The sequence below is a fragment of the Hipposideros armiger genome, unplaced genomic scaffold (genome assembly GCF_001890085.2).
Source record: "Hipposideros armiger isolate ML-2016 unplaced genomic scaffold, ASM189008v1 scaffold_309, whole genome shotgun sequence".
NCBI classification, from domain to species: domain Eukaryota; kingdom Metazoa; phylum Chordata; class Mammalia; order Chiroptera; family Hipposideridae; genus Hipposideros; species Hipposideros armiger.
The window spans coordinates 313331-335064 of record NW_017731659.1 but is presented as its reverse complement, the minus strand read 5'-3'; the positions used below and the strand labels follow the sequence as shown (position 1 = coordinate 335064).

Sequence of the window (21734 nt, the reverse complement as noted above, 5' to 3'; positions counted from 1 at the left end):
TTCAAAGGGTTAAAGGAGACCAGGAGGGGGCCTGCTGCGGAGGCTCGAAAGGGTTAAAAATATAAACGCATTTATTCCCCCTGACTATTTGGTTCAAAATGGGCAGCGACTGGACCCAGATAGCGAGGGAGCACCCCCCACACTACGGAGTGACTTCTTAAAATTCTACAACTTTTAATTCCGACCAAAAAAAAAAAGTGTCCCAGTTCGAAAGTTCTTTTAACCTTTTCTTTTTTCATTTATTTTTTTCTCGATTTCTCCGCGGGCTGGATTATAAAACTCGCCCTCTCCTTTTGGGTTCGAGGAGCTAGGTTCCCCCCCTCCCCCCCATCGAGCCGCGTGCGGGGCGGGGGCCGAGGGGGCCCTGGGAGTTTTCTCCGGGGCCGGGTTGGGACGCGGCTGGTGAGTCCCGGCTCCGGCCCCTGAATTGGGGGGTCCGCGTCTGCCCCAAACGCCGCTTTCTTCCGTTTTCCATGTCATTTCCTGTACTAATAAGATGGTGGTCAAAGCAGGGGAGGAGAGCAGCAGCGAGTCGCCGCCGCCGCCGCGCCAAGGCTGGCGCTGAAACTTTGCCTCGCCAGGGACCAGCGCGCCCGCAGCGCGGCCGCTCCCGCAGCGGGGGCCGCCAGCCGGGGCAGCGCCGCCTCCGCCGAGCCGCCCGCCGGGCCGCCCGCGCCGCCCGGGCCCCGCGGCTGCCGCAGCATTCCCGGGAAGGTGAGTCAGCCCCGGTAGCCAATGTGGCCATTGAAAATGGCTTCGGAAAGCGTTCGGCAGTTTGCCAGCGAGCGCGGGGGCCTCTGGTGCAGGGGCTGCGAGCGGCTGCGGGGGGCGCGGGCGGCCAGGGGCCGGAGTGAACAGAGCAGGGGGCCAGGGAGAGGCGGGCGCGGGTCGAGGGGGGCGGCTCGCCCCGGCCCCGAGGTGGGTTAACCCTCGGCAGGTAGCTGCCGCCGCCGCCGCTGCGGGATTCGGGGGCCGCCCCTCCACCTCCTTCCTCCCCGCTAGCTCTTCGCTCGCTCGCCTTGTTACAATGTAGCCTTTTCTCTGCGCCGCGGTTCTGCCCGCTGACGGACGTGGCCACCGACCAATGGGAACGGCGGACCGGGCCGAGCGTTCGGAATGAGAACGCGGTGACACGCGCGGGGCGGCGCCGAAGGCTGGAGGGTTTGCCGCGGCTGCTGGCCTACTTCTCCGCGGCACTTTCGGCTGGGCTCCTGGAGCTGTTGTGAAGGGCTTGGGTCCTTCGGGATGCGGTGGGGGGCCTCGTCCATCGCGGTCCACGATTTCCCGCGAAACGCGGCCGAGCCGGAGGCCGTTTCTTGAATATATTTGAAATCTTAGTTGCGGTGTAGACTCTTCGGGAAATCTCTCCGGAGTGTAGCCGCCACCTCCCCCACTCGCAATCCCCAAGGTACTCTCATATGCAGAAACTGCGGAAACTTCGCGGCCAGTGACCTTTCTCTGGTCAAGGCCAGCACGCCCTGGGCAAGTGGCTGCAAAGAGAATGCATACTAATCTCTTGAGCGCTGGGCGATGCTGGTTGAAAAGTTGCCTGTGTCTTGAACCAGGTTGGGGGAGAGGGGCTTAGATCCCCAGGATGGTCCGGGACTTAGGGGAGAAAAATGTTAAACCTCTCTTCTTTCTTAAACGTTTGCTTCACGTGGAGAAAGGCTATGTACATAATTTAGAGTGGCTGAAAGGAAACCCACCCAGCTCTTTGTGCGCGGGGACAGGAGATAATGAGATTGTTCTTAATGCCTGGAAACCCTATAAACGTTGGGGGTTTTTGTTTGTGCCTGGGCAAAAGAATTTTCCTTGTAGCATCCTGCCTGCAGCATGTAAGCATGCCTTTGCCCACATTCTCCATGAGAGGAAGGAAGATGTTGGGGGTGGGGGTTGGGTCCATGGGCCAGAATTAACAGGCTTGTGGTCTGCTATCCTGGGGAGCCCCGCATGGTCTTTGCCCACTAACTCTGAGAAGTAGGCAAGCGAAGTGCTCTGTGGGCACGTGTCTGAAACCTCCCTTCTGGGAATACAGCCCTGGCTGGTTGCATTAGTTTAATGGAAGGGGGCTTTGCCATCGGAATCCTTCCTCCCCCAATACCTGTGTGACTGTGGACTTGGCAATGTTACCTTGACCTCTCTGAACCTTGCTTTTTCCATCCTTAAAATGGGACCAACAGCCTTTCTGGCAAAGCAGTTGTGAGAACGAATGAAATGGTAGAGATAAAATGCTTAGCCCACGGCTGACATGTGATTTAAGAAGTGTTCTTAGGCTGGCCGAGTGGCTCAGTTGGTTAAGAGTGCGGGCTCTGAGCAACAGGGTCACCGGTTCGGTTCCTGCATGGGCCGGTGAGCTGCCAGTGGGTGGCAGAGTGGCTCGGCTGGTGAGAGCCCATGCTCCTAGCAAGGTTTCCGGTTCGACTCCCGCATGGGATGGTGGGTTGCGCCCGCCCGCAACTAGGATTGGGCACGGTACCTTGAGCTGAGCTGCCCTGAGCTGCCGGTGGGTGGCCAGGTGGTTCAGTGGTTAGAGTTTGCACTCTTAGCAACAGGGTTTCCAGTTTGACTCCTGCATGGGATGGTGGGCTGTGCCCATCTGCAACTAGGATTGAGCACGGCATCTTGAGTTGGGTGGCCGTGAGCTGCTGACGGGCGGCCAGATGGCGATTGGACTTGGAGCTGAGCTGGATGCGCCCTCCACGGCTGGAATTGAAGGACAACAACTTGGCGGTTCCCCTTCCCCAGTTCCCCAACACTGTTCCCCTACCCTAATTCCCCCAATAAAATCTTTTTTTTAAAAAAAAGAAGTGTTCTCTCCTCAGGATTAGTGCAGAACATACTATCCTGGGAATATCAGAATTGCCCCACAGACCCCACCCAGGTCCGTCAAGTCCCAGACTGACAGCACCTCCAAGGAGCAGTTCAGGCAGGGTCTAGATCCCTTCCCTAGTGACATTCTCAGAGATATGGGGCTCCCCTCACTTGTCCCATTAGCCCTTGATCAGCCACTGTCACTTATATACTATTTTGACCTGAGGTACAATTCTGTTCTCTAGACTCCTTGGATTGATGTGTTCCATAGATTTGTTCTCTGTGGTGTCAAATTAAGACTTCCTGTCATCTGAATCTTTCCTTACCTGGACTTACATTGGGAGGTGGGGTATGTGAGGTTTCCCTGGTTCTAGGTTATTGGCAAGTATGAAGGAAATAAAGACCCTGGACTAGGAGTCAGGAGTCATACCTGTTTTATTCAGCTGCCTCCTTTACCTGCCCTCTTGGCTATCTCATAGTCACGACCAACACATAGGCTCCAAGGCTGTCCCATAATCTTCCTCCCTAAACCTCCTCCAGGGCTCTGAGCTTGGCCAAGGCTACCACCACCCTGCTAGTCATTAAGGCAGAAAACTTGATGTCTCTGTGCCCTCACTCCAATCTATTCTATCTTCAGGTCTAGGGAGCTTTAGCTTATGCATTGAGTCTGTCCACCTCTCTCCATATCCTCCTCCCCAGCATCGTAGTCAAGCCACGGCTGGCTCTCCTCAGGACAATAGCAAGAGCCTCCTAACTGTCCACCTGCAACCTCCCTTCTATGCCAGTGTCAGCATCGCAGTCACAGTGATCTGTTCCAAAGAAGATCATATCGAGCTTCCCATTTCCTGTCAGAAAAGCCTGTTCAGTGCTTTTGGGATAAAGAACCAAATTTTTACTATAACCCAAAAGCCTCTGAGTGATCTGGCCGCTGCCCTTTCCCTGGCCTCGTCTTCCGCTCCCCTCTCCTGGATCTCTCTGCAGGCCACACCTTGTTCTGTCCTGCACATGCTGGTCCCTCCTTCTGGAATACTGAAACAGTTGCTGTCTAATGAATTAGTTAAGGTTGGCAAAGGGCAAGATGGTGTGGGAGAGTGTCTGGTGGTCCTTAATGCTCTCCCTTAAATATTTCCAATTCATCCAGACACGTGGTAGGATTGAATCTAGGTCCCCTTGTGCTTGTGTAGGGCCATGTGAGTGGCCAGTGAGTTTTGAACTACATGTCACTTCTGGGCCACAGCATTTAGTTGCTGGTATGGCCCCCTCCTGAGTTGCTCTTTTCCTGTGGCATGGCAACTGGCAGTAGGTGGGATGGTGGCTGCTCCTGCTAGCCTGGGTCCCTGGATCAGTACATGAGTGGAGCCCCTTGATGCCCCTTGATGGACACGCAGCATGAGTGATAACTAAACCTTCATTGTTTTCAATCACTGAGATTTGGGGGTTGTTTGTTACTGCAGCATAACCTAGCCTGTCTTGACTGGGACTAGAGGAGTGTTCCAGGCAGACACAAAGACAGTTGCCCCTTGAACAATGTGAGGGTTAGGGGTGCCAACCTCTCTGCCCCACAGTCAAAAATCTTTTCTTTTTTTTTTTTTAAAGATTTTATTGGGGAATTGGGGGAGGGGAACAGACAAGTTGCTGTCCTTTTGTTCTTCAGTCTAGTTGTGGAGGACATCGCTTCACTGGCCCAGGTTGGTATTGTGATCATTGCGTTCTTCCTGGCTGAGGAGGCTAAGGACAGGATTAATGGATGCTGCTTTTCTGGGCTATGGGCAGGTGGGTCCAGCTGGAAGGAGGCGTCAGGGAGGGCAGGCAAAGTGACTGGCTCGTAGAGTACAGATACTCCGCTCCTGCATTTATAGGCATTCCTGCCCCTGAAGGACCATGTTTCTAGGATGTATGGGAGGAAGTTCCAAGCGGGCCAGAGTGTGAGATTTGACAGACTCTGAGGTCTCTGCTGATTTAGAGAGTATGTGATTCAGTGAAGGGCCACAGCATAGGCGATCCAGGGATGGTGAAGATGAAGGTAGTGACGATGAAGGCAGTTCATGTTGATGGAGGACTTATTGTGTGCCAGGTATGGTACGAAGCGTGTCACGTCTCTATGCAGAAAACAGTTCCACAAGGTAGGGATTATTGTTTTCATTTCACAGTTGGGGAAACTGAGGCCCCAAGAAGTGAAGTTAGGGATCCAGGGTGACAGAGTGGTATGGCCAGAATTGGAACCCTGGAAGTCGGTTGCCACCTCCTTAGGGATGCCCTCTTAGAGTGAGGGCAGAGAACTTAGGACCCACTAAGTAGAAGCCCCTTTGGAAATATCACATGGCTTTAGAAAGCCCTCACTAGAGAACAAGTTTCCAGGCGATAACAACCCCCCCCCTAACTTTGGGATTTGAGCAAGGGGGTTTCTGGCTCAGAGATGCCTGGTGACCTTGGTGCCAGGGCTGGTCTAGAACCATCTGGTGCACTTCCACCTCTGCCGTGGCTTGCGAGTTCTTGGCGGTCCCAGAGCCCATGTTTTCAGAGTGGGGCCTGGGAGGGGCTTCCCTGCAGCTGGTCCAGGGACTGCATCGGAAAAATAAGCCACGCTGAGAGAAGAAAAACAATGAAGAAAAAAGAAAAATGTGCTGTTATTTTTAAAAAGCCTGTTTCCTATTGCAGATTCGTATCTGTGTTGGAAAGGCCAGTAGTCCCCCAGGGCAGCCACACTCATGCTGGTGTCCCTGGGCTAAGGCTCTTTAAGAGGGGAGGCCTGGGGCGTCCTTCAGCCCTTCATTCATTCAGCAGGTGGCCAGTGTACACGTGCTTACCCTGTACCAGGCACTGTGCTGGGGCTTGGGGGTGTCGTGTAGAACCCAGTCCTGGCCCCCACAGAACTCACAGACCAGTGTGGGAGGTGGGCAGTTAACCAGGCAGTTACAGGTTATAGCAGGAGGGTGTAAGGGAGACAGCTGTTGACACTGAGTTAAAGAAAGTTTCCCTGGGGAGGGGGCCTTTCAGCTGGGTTTTGAAGGATGAGTAGGATTTGTAGAGCAAAGAGGGGACAAGCGTTCCAGCAGGAGGTATGTCTTGTACTAAGGCATTGCACGTGGAAGGGTTCGGAGAGGATCACGTAGTTCATTCATTTGGCCAGAGAGAGTGTGTAAAGGAGGAGGTGGAGGGAGATGAGGCTGGAAAAGAGAATAATAGCAATAATAATATGAATAACACACCAGTCCTGACTGTGCCTCGAGGCTTTTGCATTGGTTGTTCTCACTCCGTAGAACGATCTTACCTGTTATCTCCATGGCAGGCTCCCGCACCTCCATCAGATTTGCTCAAATAGCACTTTCTCGTGGGCACTTTCCTATTTAAAATTACAACCCCTCTACCCCATGTCCCCCCACTTCCCTGGGTTTTTTTTTTCTCTCCCTTAGTTTGTAGCACATATAACATGCCCTATGTTTTACTCATTTATTTTGTTTTTGGCTCCCTCCCTCAATTATAATGTAATTATAAAGAGCTGGGATTTTTGTCAGTTTTATTTACTGCTATATGAACAGGGCATAGCACATAGTAGGCGTCAGACATTTGTGGAACAAGTGAATGGATTGAGCACTTACTTCGTGCAAAATGCGTTGCATGCATTTTCTCATTGATTTTTCTCAATGGGGCTCTGATATTGCTACTATTTCCCCCACTCCTTAGGGGAAATAGGAAACCAAGGCTCAGAGAGGTAGAAGACCTCGCCCAAGGTGTCCCAGCTGGTAAGCAGCCGAGCTGGGATTCGAACCCAGGCCGCCTGGCTCCTCAGACCTCCCGCCTAACCCTGATGCTTTCCCCCAGCCAGGTTGTAACAGGTCGTGACTACTATGCTGAGGAGTTTACACTCTGTCTGTGGGGCTGCAGGTACTACAGAGGGTTTCATGAGGAGGAACCCCCCCATGGAGATCAGACCCAGGTCCCAGAGATCATTAGCAGTAGCAGCAACTTGGGTGTGAGGCTGGAGGCAGGGAGGCCGGTTAGGAGGCTGTTGCAGTAATCAGGGAGGAGAGGATGAGGGCTTGGTGGTTGCCATTCCAAAGGGGGCGGTGGGGAGGCCTGGACTTGGCCCTCTTAGCTGTTATCTCCTGTTATTGGGGCTCAGAGTAGGGCAGTAAGGGCACAGTTCTGGGGGCCACAGTTTCCCTAGTGTATCTGGCTTCTGTTTCTGAGTAGCCAGGGCAACCCCAGATAAGACCCGGCAGAGTGCCTTGGGCTGGCCTCTTGGCAGGGAGAGGGGAAGTAAGAAAGAGGCAACCAGGGGAGTAGGTAGGTGGAGGCAGCTCTGTGTCCTGGAGAGGGGTGTGGGCCTCAGCTTGGTGCTGTCCTGCCACTTTGGCAGCTGAGAGACGTGGGCAAGAGGCTGCCTCTCTCGGGGTTGCCTATTTCCGCATCTGCAAAGCAGGGGTGATAATAACGTCAGCCTCATGGAGGCCCCAGAGAAAGAAGCCCCGAGTACCAATGTGTGTCATAGGGCCAGTTCTGGGGCCACTTCCTGGGATGCGATGTCATGATCAGAGGAGAGGCATGCCCCAGGTCATGGACATAATCCCGTACCCCTTGCTGGGGATAGCAGTGCCTGGATGTAAGAGTGTATCGCGGAGGCCTCTCTACTTAAAGGTGACCTGACCACAACTTCAGACACTTACCCTTCCCCCACCCAGGCTTGTGTTCAAGGCCAGACGTGCCTGGGCCTCCTTTCCGTTTCTGTATGGAGACAGTATTGTCGGTCCTGTATTACATTCTGTGGAAGAAACGTTCTCCTTCATGTTTTCAGGACCGGAGTTTAGGAGGCACATGCATTGAGCACAAGGGCCCTTGACAACGGCCCCATGAGGTTGCTTCCACACCCATTTATGGAAAAGGAAATTCAGCTTCAGAGAGCTTAAGTCACTAGCTCCACGTCACACAGCCGTAATCTAATCTTTCCAGTCATCTTGAGAAACCCAATGTATAAAGGAAGGCTTAGGGGTCGCCTGCTTATATTACTTAACAATTCCCAGCAGGTGCTTGAAACAGGATTTGAATGATAAGCTCTCGCTTTGCACGCTGGCTTCGGGACCCTCTCTCTCCCCATCCGGGAACCTCGTGGGTCAGCACTGGCAAGCACATCTGGACAGACCAAGAGCCTCCAATGCAGTGACACTGGGTGAGGGGGCAGAGGTGGAGGGGGGTAGAAGGCTGCTGGCCGTATCTGCTCCCCAGCATCAGCTTCAGATCAGAGTGGGTGCTGAGGGGTGGGGACTCTGCACACTGAGGCACTGGGCCTGTGGAGCCATCAGTGCCTTCTAGAGCTTCCCCTTCTGCCCATCTCTCTTCCCCACCCCACCTGACCCATATGGGCAACCCAGGACACCCACCTTCATCTTCTCTTAAATCCCTTATCATTGGCCTATGAGGCAGGCAGACCAGTTCTTATAGTCCCCATTTTACAGCTGAGAAAACAGGCTCAGAGATGGGAAGTGGAAGTGACTTGCTTAAGGTCACACAGCTTAGGGAGTAACCAAGTTAAAATTCTAACCCCAAATCTAGCACCCCTCCTCTGCACCCCAGTCTTCCTCCTCCTGGAATCAGAGCAGAATGGGGACCTCTGAGCGCATCTGTCCCAGTCTCCATGCCCTGCCTTCCCCAAGGAGAGGCTGTCTGGCCACTGCTTGAATATCTGCAGTGGCAGGGTCTCACGCTGTCCCGGGGGGGGGGGACAGAGGCAGCAGACCCCGGGTAAAGTGCATGAAGGAATTTGGGGTGGAAAGGGGATAGTGATGAGTGGGCTCCTTCTCCCGGGCTCATGGTGCAGTTGGAGGCGAGATGGAACCAGCGGCAGGAATATCAGCTTGACTTGGGCATGGAGCTGGGCTGGTATGAACGTCACCAAGCAAGTGAATACGGAACCGCCCCCGCAATGTCAGCTTCCCTGCAGTGACTTCTCCCACTATCTCGCACTTTCCCCAAGAGAAGGGGGTGCGGGCCAGGGAGAAATCCTGCTGCCTGATGTCCAAGGGATGGAGGTGGCCAGCTTGGGAGGCTCCAGGCTGGACCAGGTGCCTAGGGAGCAGCCCAGTGGACCCTTAGCCCCAGGAGGGAGTGAGCCTCTCGTGGGGGCCGCTGTGACCCAGCTGGGGTGGACTCAGCGTTGTCCTGGCCCAAGGTACAGAGAGGCCGGGCTCTGGGTGGGTGGGTGGGTAGGGAGGAGGTTGCAGGCTGGGGCGGTCCCTGACCTCACAGCCCGGCCCTTTACTGCCCCCAACCCAAACAGGGTGGCATTTTTCAGGGCGGTGCAACAACCCTCCTCAGACCAGATGTATTAACAGAGGGAAAGCCAGATCAGCCAGAGGGGGTGGTATTTGGGGAAGAAGTGAAGAGGATCAGAGGGTCAAGGTGTCCCAAGGAAGGAGAATGGGGAGAAAGGTAAAGCCCCTTAGCCTGGGATAGGGGAGGTCATGGAGGTGAAATCTTCAAAGGAAAATCAAACTTAGCAGCCAGGGAAGTCTTTACCCCAGAGAAGATATTGGGTCTTGGGGGGAGGATGAGCAGAAAGGGAGAATCCGGGGCAGAGTTTCGGGCTGGCTGATCCTCAGCCTTTTATAAACATCAATAATAGTCAAACCCGAATGAGGCTTATGGGTGTGTATGGGCCCCGCCTCAAGCAGCATGCTGCCCCATGATACTGGTGTTATTAGCCTCCGTTGACAGAGGAGAATTGAGGCCCAGAGAAGTGAAGTGACTTGATCAAGGCCACACAGCCGTGAAAGGCAGAACCAGGATTTGAACCCAGGTCTGTCTGATTCCAGAGTCCAAGCTCGTCACCACTACGTGGGGCTGCCTCACTGTTACTGCAGTGGGAGATGCTGTCAGGAGCCTACGCTAGGAGGGAAGGTGGACTGGAGGACTTGCAGGTTCCAAGTGTCTGCCCCACAAAGCTGGTTAGTACCGAGAAAGCACTACATTGTTGGCCCACGGCGGCATCAGGTCAGTCACCCTCTCTGTGCTTCCTTAAGAAATGGGGATGCCTAGCACAGGTACTGCCCATGTTACAGGGTTGCTGGAACCTTCCCATTCCATATTTGGTTCAGCAGATGTTCATGGGGCGCCCCCTTGGGCTCTGGAGGTCCAAACATAAACACATGATTGATGGGTCCTGTACACAGGTTCCTCTGGGAACTCCAGGCGCAGGGCCCTGACAGGGCCATGGAGAGGGTGGTGTGCAGACCCCTGCCTATCTGTGAGCTCTTGTGTTACTGGTTTGAAGCAAGAGAGGTACAGACCTGGAGAGTTATTGAGAAACTCATATTGCAACTTGACATTGCCGTGCTGTTTTTATTGTAATTTACAAAAGCATCAGCTGGCAACAGATTGGAAAACTTAAAGAAAAAAAAAAAGTCTCTTTACCACAAATAGTTTGAGCGGCTCTGGCCCAGATCCTAATTGTGATTAAAGGTAGGAAGTGCCCTACTTGCCCAGAGATGTGGGGAGGGGAGCGGGCCATTCTGCCAGGGGTGCTGGGGGAGGGAGAGCATTGGTTAGACTTCCCAAAAGTGATGTTGAGCTGGACCTTGAAGGAGGAGTAGAAGTTTGTCAGGTGGAGGAAGAGGGAAGGACATTTCAGGCACTGGGAACAGTATGTGCAAAGGCAGGCAATGTGAGGATCCTGTGGTTCAGGGAATGGCAAGTGATCTTGGGTGTTTGGAGAAGGAAGAGGCAGCAGAGACTGCCCTGGAGAGGCAGGTTAGAGCCAACCTGGGAGGGCCTTGAATGCCAGGCTAAGGAGTTGAGACTTAAAGACTGTCCTAGAGGCAGTGGAAGTGAGGTGGGAGATAAGATCGAGGCTAAGTAGGTGCTTTAAAGGAGGGAAGGGGCCATGTGGGTGTGTGTTTCCTTTTGGTGTTCAGCCTTCAGGAAGGTGTTTCTTGGTGCCCAGGGGAGTACGTTGCTGGTGAGCAGGCCTGTCCTTGTCCCTTCTGAGGTAGTTCAGCCTGGCTGCCCCATGAGTCAGTCCTGGCCGCACAGGCAGGCAGTTCTCCAGCATGAGTGGCAGGCCTTCCCAGGCAGTCTTGATTAATGGGTTGGTATCTGCTTTGGTTGGCTGGCCTGGACGGAATCCTTTTGTCCCCATTGCCATAAGCAACCAGTGCAGTACCGTTGTCAAAGTGGTTGTGTCAGGCCCTCCCCCCATCCCCCACCCCAGGAGTCCAGAGTCATGCTCAGGAGTGTGACCAGGAGGAGAGAGGGCAGAGGTTTGAGGCTGAGGTTGGGGGGCTGGCCAGACACCGGGAGCCTGGTGTGTGATGGTGTGGGGTCCGCTTAGGAGGTGAGTGTGGACAACGGCCTAAAGTTGCTTCCTGCATGAGCTCTCTGCTGGGCCAGGGCTGAGGCTTGCATTTGTGGCCCGAGACGTGAATACTAGTTTGAGTCAGTGAGGGACAGTTAATATCCCAACCTGGGCTAGCTCAAGGGGGTAGACAGCTCATTGTCGTGGAGTTGCTGCCATGGTCCTTGGCTGTGGCACAACCTTCTGTCCTAGAGGAGCCCACTTGCCCGATCCTGGGACTGCTGGAAACAGGCCACATGGCCTGGGCCTGCACGTGGCCATAAGGCCAGCCTGCCTGGGAGGGAACTGTGGAAAGTGGCTTTCCCTCCAGCCCAGCCCCACCTACACCCTCCTCCTCGGGGGCCCCTGTTCAGGGTGGCCCGGCCTCCCACTCCCTCCCTGCAGCTCCCTGTCAGCTGGGCCCCACACAGCAGGCCTCGCTGTCTGGCTGCCATTCAGCGGGGAGTCCAGCTGCCTGGGATTCATGGGATGGGGCAGGGCAGGCAGTTACAGCCTGTCCAGGACTAGTCTTCAGGGCCAAGAGTCACTGATGTGCTTTGGTTTTGACAGTGGCCTTGGTCGTGCTTGTAGGCTTGAGGCTTGCCTTAGACCTCTCTGGCTCTCTGCCTCGGGCAGGTCCCACTCTGGACTCAGTATCTGCCATAGCCTGAGGGCAGCGCTGGGGCAGCAGAACCCACCTTAGACTTGTCTGCTGCCGTAGCGTCCAGAGCTGGTGCTTTCACTGGGAGTACTGGGTGGGACCTCCTTGGCTTCTCCATGGCTCCTCTTTTCACAGGACCCCATGAGCCTGTTCTGTGCGGCCCCGGCTGCTTCATCTCCCAGATCAAATCCTCCAAAGCTGTACCCTCAGCTCCTCGCAGCCTGTCCGCTTCTCTCAGCGACTAAGCTTTGCTCTTTCGCTCCACGATTCCCCATGTAGTTCTGTCGCCTGCCCCTGCCCCAGTTCCCTGGGCTACTGGTGAGGTGAGGACTTGCTGGCCCAGCTCCCAGGGGCCCCCTCCCCCAGTTTCAGGTAGAAACCAGACTCCTCTCTGGCACCTGCCAGTGGCTTTCTGCCCTCCCCGAGCACCCTGGCCTTTGGCCCAGGACAATGGCCAAGAAAGGCTCCGCCGCCCTTTCAGACTCACTCCTGTCTCCTGCGCCCTCTCTCCATCTGGAGAACCCCGCTGCCTGCTTCCTGGAACCCTGGTCCCTGCCTGGGGCCAGCAACGCGCTCCTTTCGGGCTGCCCATGCGCTCTCATACTTACAGCAAGTCCGGCTGCATTTGGAGCTCTGTTGTTGCCACCTCCTTTTCTCAGTGCCCAGTGTCCATGGCGTGGAAGAGGCCTGGTGTTTTGTGGGAGTCTGAATGGTTCACACGGAGGCCACGTGGATGCTCTCTCATTTCATCTACATAGCAGGCTGAGGAGGTGGATACTATGAGCCCATTTTGCAGATGAGGGAGTTGAGGCCCCAGGGAGTTCAGTGACTTTGTTAAGGTCTTGTAGGAAGTCAGGGGCAGAGCTGGGACTCCGACCCACATGTCTTGGCTCTTAACCTCAAGAACCTGAAGTTCTTGAAGGAAAGAACTTCGTTGACTTTTGCTTGTTATATTGTCAGGGGCCAGAGCCTGACTAGGGCCAGGGGTCTGGCTGGAGCTGGGCTCAGCCTGTTAGGGGGTAGGGCTCAATGGTTGCCTGGGCTCAGTGTCACAGTCAGGGGCGGTCAGCCCTATGAGCTTTCCACATCGGTTTTCTTCTCCTCCTTACTCCCTTACTCTTGGCCCCAGTGTGAGGTCCTCCCAGAGACCTGGCCCCTTCCCTTGGGAGTCAGGCTGACGCAGAGCATGCCGGCCAGGGGCTGGGGGCTGCTGAGACAGGTTGGGCCAGGAGTCACTGGGGAAAGGCGGAAGGGGAGAGGGGGAGACTGGGCACTGGGAGCCGGACTCTCAGTAGCTGGCCTGTGTGCCTCCGACTGAGCCACAGTGTACCCACAGCCCCCGCCTCTCCCTCCTCCAGAGTCTGATGCTCTGTGCTTTCTTACAGCCACTCTTGCTGCAGGGAGACTGAAGGCCTTGCTCCTACTTCCCTGATGAGGCTCTGAGGTTCAGAAAGGCCAGCTCACCCTTCTGAATCCTTATGGTGTTCAAATTCTAATTCCCCGACCCCAACTCGGATGCTTGCAAACCTTCAGGGACCAGTAGCTCCCTGGTTCTCAAGGCAACTCATTGTGTCTTTTCTCTGTTGTTTTACTAAGTTTTAATTATGTAAGGCATATACAAATACTTTTTACTGTAAAGAAAATTAAATATTATTTAAAAAGCGAAAAATGATCTTCCTTGATAATACAACATTTCAACACCCTCCGCCCCGTTAGTTATCACAGCTGTTACTTCGTTACATCTCCTTCTAGATCTTTTTCAATTCATTGACACATTATAGGAATATGTACCATTATAGCGCACACGTGTCTGTGTGTGTGTTTAAACAAACGGTTTCATGTAGTGTATGTAGATCGTTCTGCAAACTTCTTTACTCACTTAACTTTGGATCTAGGAAATCTATTCTGGTTTTCTATAGCGAGCTACCATAATTTTTTTTCTTTTCTCTGTCTCTTTTTAAACGGATGTACAGTGGTTTTGGAGAGGATCATTATTTATTTAGTCATTCTCCTCCTGTTGGACATTTAGGTTAATTCTAATTTTATTCTTCTGCCTCTCTGGGCATATCTAGTATAGCGGCTGCTGAGTTATGGGAGCCTGCTACATTTTAAAAAGATTATTGCACAGTATTTAAAGTCTGTCCACTGAGACTTTGCACGGAACCAATTGTTTCCATATGGGTCCCTCACTATTCCTGGGTCTCTTCTTTAGAGCCAGAGAGAACGTCTACTTCCCTGTCCCCACCAGTCCCCAGAGATCTGGGAACAGTGGCTGTGGCCCCTGGAGCCTTCCTCCTTTACGCTAGGGTTTTTCTGCCCTTACTCAAAAGGCACATTTGAGTGATCCTACTCTTTGGCAACTGTGGTGGTAAGTGGACTCTGGAGTCAGAATGCCTTGGTTCAAATCCTGACCTTTCTGGGGATGCTACTTAACCTCTCTGTGCCTCAGTTTCACCCTTGTCAACTAGAGATGACAATAGCGTCTATGTCATTGAGCTGCTGTGCAGACCAAGTAAGCTAGCACGTGTTAAGCACAAAACACCATGCCAGGCACATAGTAAAATCCCAGTGATGTTATCCTGGGCTCTCTGGTCTGCATTAGCTTCAGACCCCACTCTGTGGGCAGAGGGCCTGCATTCCCGGTGGGCAGCCTAGGCAGCTCTAGCCTTTGCAACGGCTTCATCCCACTGCCCGCTGATTTCCCAGAGGAGACTGCTGCCTGGGAACACAGCAGGCATTGGGTATCTGCCCAGATTCTGGACTGGGGCCTACGGGGAGGGAAGGAGGTCAGCCTGACCCTTCACTTGGCGGTGGTGGCCAGGAGCCTGGTAAGGTAACCCCACACCTTGGGCAGATTTACCAGCTCTCAATGGGGCCTGTTGTGGCCCGGGATTTGATCTCCCTTGGCCTGCATGGTGGGCAGGAGAAGAAAGCAGCTTGGGGCCAGCCTCTCCCCTGAGAGCCCTGGGGCCTCTCTGGGCCACACTGGCTGGTCCAGGCATGGGTTTGCCTTTCAGCCCCTGGGGCAAATCACTGCAGGTGATTGTATATTTAGTGCTGGAAAGAATGGCCTTTTTGCTCTTTTCCTCATGCCTCTCTCCCCTTTCAGGTTTTAAACTACCTTTATGCCACCATCTAACCAGCTCCTCACAGTCACCTCTGAAATAGGCAGCCTGGCCAAGGCCATTTCACAGATGTGGAAACTGAGGCTCAGAGAGGTTAAGCGACTTTCCCCAAACCACACAGTTAGCCACTGGCAGGGTTGGGAATATCCTCAGGCCATCTGGCTCCTTGCTCAGTTCTTTTTCATGAGGCCACCCAATGTGACAGTCTTGGCAGAAGGTGCCCAGCTGGGCAGTCCTGCTTGACCTCCTGTCCTCTGGGCAGTGGCATGTGTGGTCAGTGAGCACAGAGGGTTGGACTTATTTCTTGAGAGGCAAGAAGCATCGTGGCTGGCGTAGGGCCCAGCCCTTCCCCAGCATTGGCCGCAAACCCTCTCGGCAGCCAGAGGTAGCAGGGGACAGAGTGTGGCTGCTTCAGCTGAGGCCATCTTCCCTGCTAGGGAGAGGGATCGCCCTCAGCTTATCATGTGGTGTGGTCAAGAGCTGCAGCAACCCTGGGGACTCTGAGTACTTTTTCCAGAGAGGCAGGAGAGCAGCCATCATTGGGCCCATTTTAAGACTGGAGACAGTGAGGTTCAGTGAGGTTCAGAAAGGCCCAGGAGCTGGTCTGAACTGGTGGATGGCAGAGGGAAGCTCAAACCCATTGCCTCGTTCTTTTTTTTTTTTTTTAGCTGAACCATCCTGCCACACGGCAGCTCAGCGGCAGCTCAGCTCGGGCCATAAATCGAACCGGTGACCCAGTTGCTCAGAGCCCACACTCTTGAGTGAGCTCTTAACCAACTGAGCCACTCGGCCGGCCCTCACTGCCGCGTTCTTAACATAGACCCTCACCAGTCATGCTGCCGACTGACCTTACCAAAGACGTTGACCTGGCCTAGCTTTGAGTTAAGAGCATGGTCGTTGGTATCAGAGAGATGTGGCCGTGGGTCCTGGCTCAATAACTTCATATTTATTGAACAATTAGTCTGTGTCAGGTGCTATTCTAAGTCTTGAGCTATGATATTTCAGGTCACTTAATCATCAGATTAACCTCACGAGGTAAGTATCATTATTATTCTCCATTTATAGCTGAGGAAACTGAGGCACAGAGAGGCTTAGCGGTTTCCCAAGGTCATACGGGGGAGCATCTGGGATTGGAATGCTGGCAGTGTGGCCCCAGAGGCTGCCTGTGAGCTACCTCAGTGCTCCTTATGGCCAGGAGGGCCACTAGGGCAGCAACATACCAGTCTTACTCATGGCACCATGCCTGACCCATGGCGGGTGCTCAGTACACATTTGTCAAATGATTAATTGCATGAATGAATGTGAGGCTTTGGACAAGCAACCCAGCCTCTCTGAATGTCAATTTTCTCACTATCAAGTGAGTACCGAGCCATCTTTCTTTCCTCCAGAGTTGATGGGAAGGGTCCAGTGTGGTGATATTTTATTTTATTTTATTTTTTAAAAGATTTTATTGGGGAATTAGGGGAGGGGAACAGCGCTGGGGAATTGGGGAAGGGGAACAGACAAGTTGCTGTTGGTTTGTTCTTCAGTCTAGTTGTGGAGGATGTTACTTCACTGGCCCAAGCTGACACCGTCATTGCGCTCTTTGAGGCAGAACGGTCGCCGGCCTCTGGACGGCCACTCAAGGTGGCTGCTGGCCGCTCACTGTGGCTGCTGGCTACACATGGTAGCCCATGGCAACCCACTGAAGCAGGGGACTGCAGCCTACGCCGTCACCGGCGACCCACAGCAGCCCAGCTCCAGGTCGAGCTGTTGTTCAGCATCTTAACTGTAGAGGGCAGTGTCACTGGCCCTCATATGTGGGATCCGAACCGGGGCCCTCTGGCATCCCAAGCCAGCTCTTGACCATCGCGCCACTCGGCCGGCCCCAGTGTGGTGATATTTTAAAGTGCTAAGCTCAGGGCTTGGGCCACAGCAGCTGTGGTCACTCTGGGAAGATAGTGCCACTGAACCTGGGCGAATCACCTTACCTCCCTGAGCCTGAGTGAGAGACAGGCTCGCTAGGAAGCAGATGAGAAAATGTGTATTCGAACCACTCAGCAGGCTGTGAGTGTTCTAGGAGTGGGTGGTGCTCTGTACTGTCACACTGGTGCTCAGCTTCCTGCCTCGGGGGACAGAAGGCATGTTCTACCTGCATGGGTGGCTGTGAGGTGTCACCCGTGGCTGGCCTTGGGCTTCCTCTGGGCAAAGCCAGGAGTCAGAAGGTGAGCAACATGACCGCGTTCATGTGGGACCCTTGCATTCCTGTGGAACACTCACAGCATGCTGAGTGGTTCGAATACACATTTTCTCATCTGCTTCCTAGCGAGCCTGTCTCTCACTCAGGCTCAGGGAGGTAAGGTGATTCGCCCAGGTTCAGAGTGAAATTGCAGTCTGCCTCACCTACTGCCTTTGGAGGAGCTCTCTCCATTTGCTCACATGTGCCCTTTGGGTTCCAAAAGTGGGGGCAGATGCCTGGGGCAGAACCAGATCAGGGGGCCCCTGGCAGCCTCAGGGGTGATTCCCACCTCAGCTGCCCCTGTGTGTAGGTACCCACCTCCCACCCAGATTTACTCTTTTTGTAAATAGGTCTGATAGCAGGCTCTCTGCAGTGGGACTCAGGAGACCCAGTTCCATCCTTAGACTCCACCCTAGGTTTGCTGTGTGTCCTTGAGTAAACCCCTTCCCCTCTCTGGGCCCTGTAAAGTCAGACCATCAGGCTTCTCTATTCTTCCATTAAGGGGTATGATTTGGGCCTCAGGGCCTAGACTGGCATTATCTCAGCCCCTTTTTAAGATACTGGAATGTTGGGGACCCTCCACCTTGCCAGTTGGGACAACTGGGCTTGGAATTGAGGACCAGGTTCTGGTACTGAATAGTCTTGAGATTATGAAAATCACATGTCAGGGTGTGGTGGGGCTTGCCAGGGCATCCTCGCTGGGTCCACCCCCCTAGCTGCACCCTGAGACCTTGAGGTTTGGCAGAAAGCACCCAGCATTGGGGGGGGGGGAAGCACAGCTTTTGGAGTTCATGAGATCTGGGTTTGAATTCTGGCTCTGCCACTTATCTTTGGCTACCCACTTTCCTCACCTGTAAAATAGGGGAGGGGATGCTTTCCTCCTAAGGTTGAGGTGAGGATAAAATGTGTGCATTTTCCCCCAGCAACCCACTGACGCTTAGCAGGTCCCTAATGGCGTGCATGGGTCTGTTGAGTGTCATGGGGCGGGGGTCAGAGAAAGCTCTGGAAGCCTTGCCAGCAGCCCTGGAGGCTGAGTCCAGAAATAGAAGACCCCAGAGACAGAGGTTCCTGATGGCCGGGCTGAGAGGCCACACTGAGCTGGCAGTGCGGGCCTCCCCGCCCTCCCGGGCCTGTTGGCTGCATGAATTACTCGGCAGCCTTTGGGCTAATTTTACCTTCTTGGTTTTCATGAATCATTTCCCATCTGGGGGCGTGTGAGAGAGATGGAAACAGCTCTGCCAACTGGATGCCCGGGTGCCAGCCGCAGAGAAATGCCTGTGGTGAGCCCTGCTTGCGTGCTCTCAGGAGCAAGGGCAGGACAAGGAGGGACCCCAGAAAGGGCCCCCGAGGGCCAGCTTCTTCCAGCTGTGTCCCTGTGGATTATAATAATTTGGGGTAAATGAGCCACAGCAAGGGCTGGAACTTGGGCTAAATCTAAAGGAATTTGGAATCAAATGATTTTACCATGATGGTCAGTAAGGCCTGTCTTGACCTCAGTAATGGAGTGGTTAGGAGAGAGACCCTTGGGACCTGCTGGGGTGCTTGTTTGTGGCGCAGCTCTGACGTTTGCACGATGCTGAATAGTCACAGAATGCCAGAGCTGGTACATCCTCACAGAAAATTAAGCCTAACTGCTTCATCGTACACATGGGTACATTGAGGCTCAGAGAAGGAAGGCATTTATTCAAGGTCAGTGAATCAGTGGAAGATGGAGTGCTACTAGTTATTTACCAACTGTTTGCCACTTTGCTCACAACAACCCTATTTGACTATTGTGATCCCCATTTTATGGAGGGGTCAGTAGTAAAAGATGGAGCCGTGATTCGCACCCAAGCAAGTCTCACCCCAGAGTCCGTGGTCCAACTTCTGCACCAAGCTGCCTCTTGCTAATGGGCTGCAGGGGTGCTGTGTCCCCTCCCTTCACGCCACTCCCACACCCCTGGGAGTGGGTTTATAGGGTCACCGTGAAGTAGTCCTGGAAGTTTCCAGCTCGCACCCTCTCATTTTCTTCCATTCACCAAGTATCGTCAGCTCTCTGTATCCTGGGGTTCTGCATCCGTGGGTTCAACCCACCTGGGATTGAAAATATTTGGAAAAAAAAAGTTATGTTGGTGGTTGCTGACGTGTACTATGTAGGTAGGCCTACGTGGTTGCATGTATAAACTTTTTTCTTGTCATTCTCCTTAAACAAGACAACAACTATTTACATAGCATTTACGTGGTATTAGGTATTATAAGTAATCTAGAGATGATTTAAAGAATACAGAATGAGGTACGTAGGTAATAGGCAAATGCTACGCCATTTTGTACAAGACACTTGAGCATCTGAGGATTTTGGTATCTGCAGGGGTCCTGGAACCAATCCTCCCAGAATACGGAGGGGCAACTGTATGTATTTATTGAGCCCCTGCTGGGTGCCAGGAACTGTTCTGGGCATAGCCAGAGTAGACAAAGTCTGGGGGGCCAGTGAGGTCCCCACCCAGCACCCCCATCTCACCTGTGTCTGGGTTCTCTCACAGGACAGTGTCTACACAGCATTTTGGTCTGTGCCATGCATGCTGCAAACTCAGAGGCCCAGCCTAGGTAGGGAACACACCTGAGTGACAGGCTGGCTGGAGGTCTGGAGATTAAGTGCCCTGAGCAGGGCCACCACCTGCTAGCTCCAGAGAGCGCTTGCCACATGGGACTGCCTACCTGGTGTTCCTAGTGCTTCTGACTTTCCAGAAAAGCCGAACATCCATGTTTTCACATGAAATCTTCTGTTTCTTTAAAGTTGGCAACTAAAGCAAAAATAAAAATTGGAAAAAACCCCTCACAAAACACAGTTGCCAGTTTGTGACCTGTGGACCTTTTCTTTTGCCACCTTCCTACGGCCCTGTCTTTGGCTGGAGAAGGTTCTCATTCTAATTATCATTCAGTGGCCACCTCTCCCAGGAAGTCCCTGCCAGGGAAGACCCCACTCCACCCCCCACTTGCAGTTTGTCACCCCCTCCCCCATACTAGACTGCCACCGTGAAGTCGTGGAAAAGGGCATAGGCTTTGACTTATAGACTCTAGGCAGCTGCTGTGCAGCCATGTTCAAGCAACTTAGCCTCTCTGAGCCTCCATTTCCTATCTGAAAAACAAGAAAAGTAAAACTGTACTCAGTAGGTTGTTGAAAGAACCAAATACAATCAGACAGAAACTCAAGTCAAGCAGGATTAGGCAAAAATAGAACGTATGGGCTCGGCAAAGTGAGAGATTCAAGAGCAGCACAGCTTCAGGCACAGTTGGATCCAGGGGCTCACACAGTGAAATCAGGGTCTGGCAGTCTGTCGTATGTGGTGGCACAGTGGCTGGCTGCTAGCAGATGCATGCTTACGTTCTATTCTTTCAGCAGTCCCTCTTCTCAGCGGATTCCTCTAAGCCTCCAAACTGCAGCTCATGATTGTCTGAGCCCTATACCCTCCCCTGTACCATTCACCATGACCTGCCAATAGGAGCGCTGATTGATTGGTCCTTGGTCATGCTCCTTTGCCAGAGTGGAGTGTTTGGAGAAGGGGGCTCCTCAAGGACACCAGGGGGCTTGGTGCCAGAAAGGGGAGTGCGCTCCAGCAGGAAAACCTACAGACACTGTACCCAGGCCTCAAGCCTCGTGAGGGCTGGAACCTAGTTCATTTCACTGTTCCCAGCACCTAGGACAGTGCCTGGCTCGCCGCAGCACCTGAATACATGGTGAGTGAATGAGTGGATACCGTCTGTGGTGCATGTGGGACGCGCTGCACAGAGCCTGGCATCAGCCACATCCGGGCCCCTCCTGCCTCCATCATGGAGGACTGGGATGAGGGCCTGCCACCCTTGCCAGGTTCCCCTCCCTGGTGGAATGTCACAGTTCCACAGTGCTTCCCCAGTGCTGAGCGTGTCACCTTGGCCCGAGAAGCCCCAGAGCACCCGTTTGTTTGGGCAAGCTTGACAGGCAGTAATTATCATATTAGCGATCACACCACCTTGCACTCAGTTATCATTCTCAGAAGTCATCTCAGTCTTTGTCTCTTTATTGCCCGTGCCCAAATAATTCATGTTTGTTACTCTTTTGAGATTGAGTGGCAGAGCTTTTATTTCATCAAATGTAAAAAGGGGATATAATCCATCCTGCAGGGTTGTGGAGAGGATTAAGCGAGATGATAAAAACCGTGGGACACCTGGCAGAGGGCCTGGAGCAAAGTAGGTGCTCAGAAAAGGCCAGGTTCCCTTTTGAAGCCCTTCAAATGAGGGTCAGTATGAGCCCACATATTCACAAGCCTTTTCATGAGTACGTAGGGAGATACTCAATTAATTCTTAATAAATGGCCACTAATGGCACCCACAAACCCACTGACACACCTATATGCACCTAGAGCCAGGGAAGAACCCCAATCTCATGGCAGAGATGCTAAATGTGGTCGAGACCCCGTGGATCGGCAAGAGTTTATTACTTGCACACAGCAAACAGCAGGGTCATCAGCATGGTAGCCCTGGTTCCCCGACCCCCAAGTCCCATGGGTGACATGATGGACCCAGATGTGACTGTGCAGACAGTGGGTTACACTGCACCGGAACTCAAGGTGAAGGACT

General features: G+C 53.4%; 1 protein-coding gene across 3 annotated transcripts in view; it reads left to right on the top strand.

Annotated features, from left to right (window-relative positions):
• Nucleotides 1-249: 249 nt before the first annotated feature.
• LOC109391963 (zinc finger protein 862-like) overlaps nt 250-21734 on the top strand; it is a 92646-nt gene continuing 71161 nt past the window's right edge. For 2 of the 3 annotated variants that reach the window (XM_019659956.1, XM_019659953.1), the window contains exon 1: nt 17057-17127. In XM_019659956.1, the coding sequence (XP_019515501.1) occupies nt 17059-17127 (69 nt within the window). In that variant the 5' untranslated portion in view covers nt 17057-17058. Of the gene's footprint in view, nt 715-17056; nt 17128-21734 lie in introns of those variants that run through there. The other variant, XM_019659954.1, reaches the window with a different exon arrangement.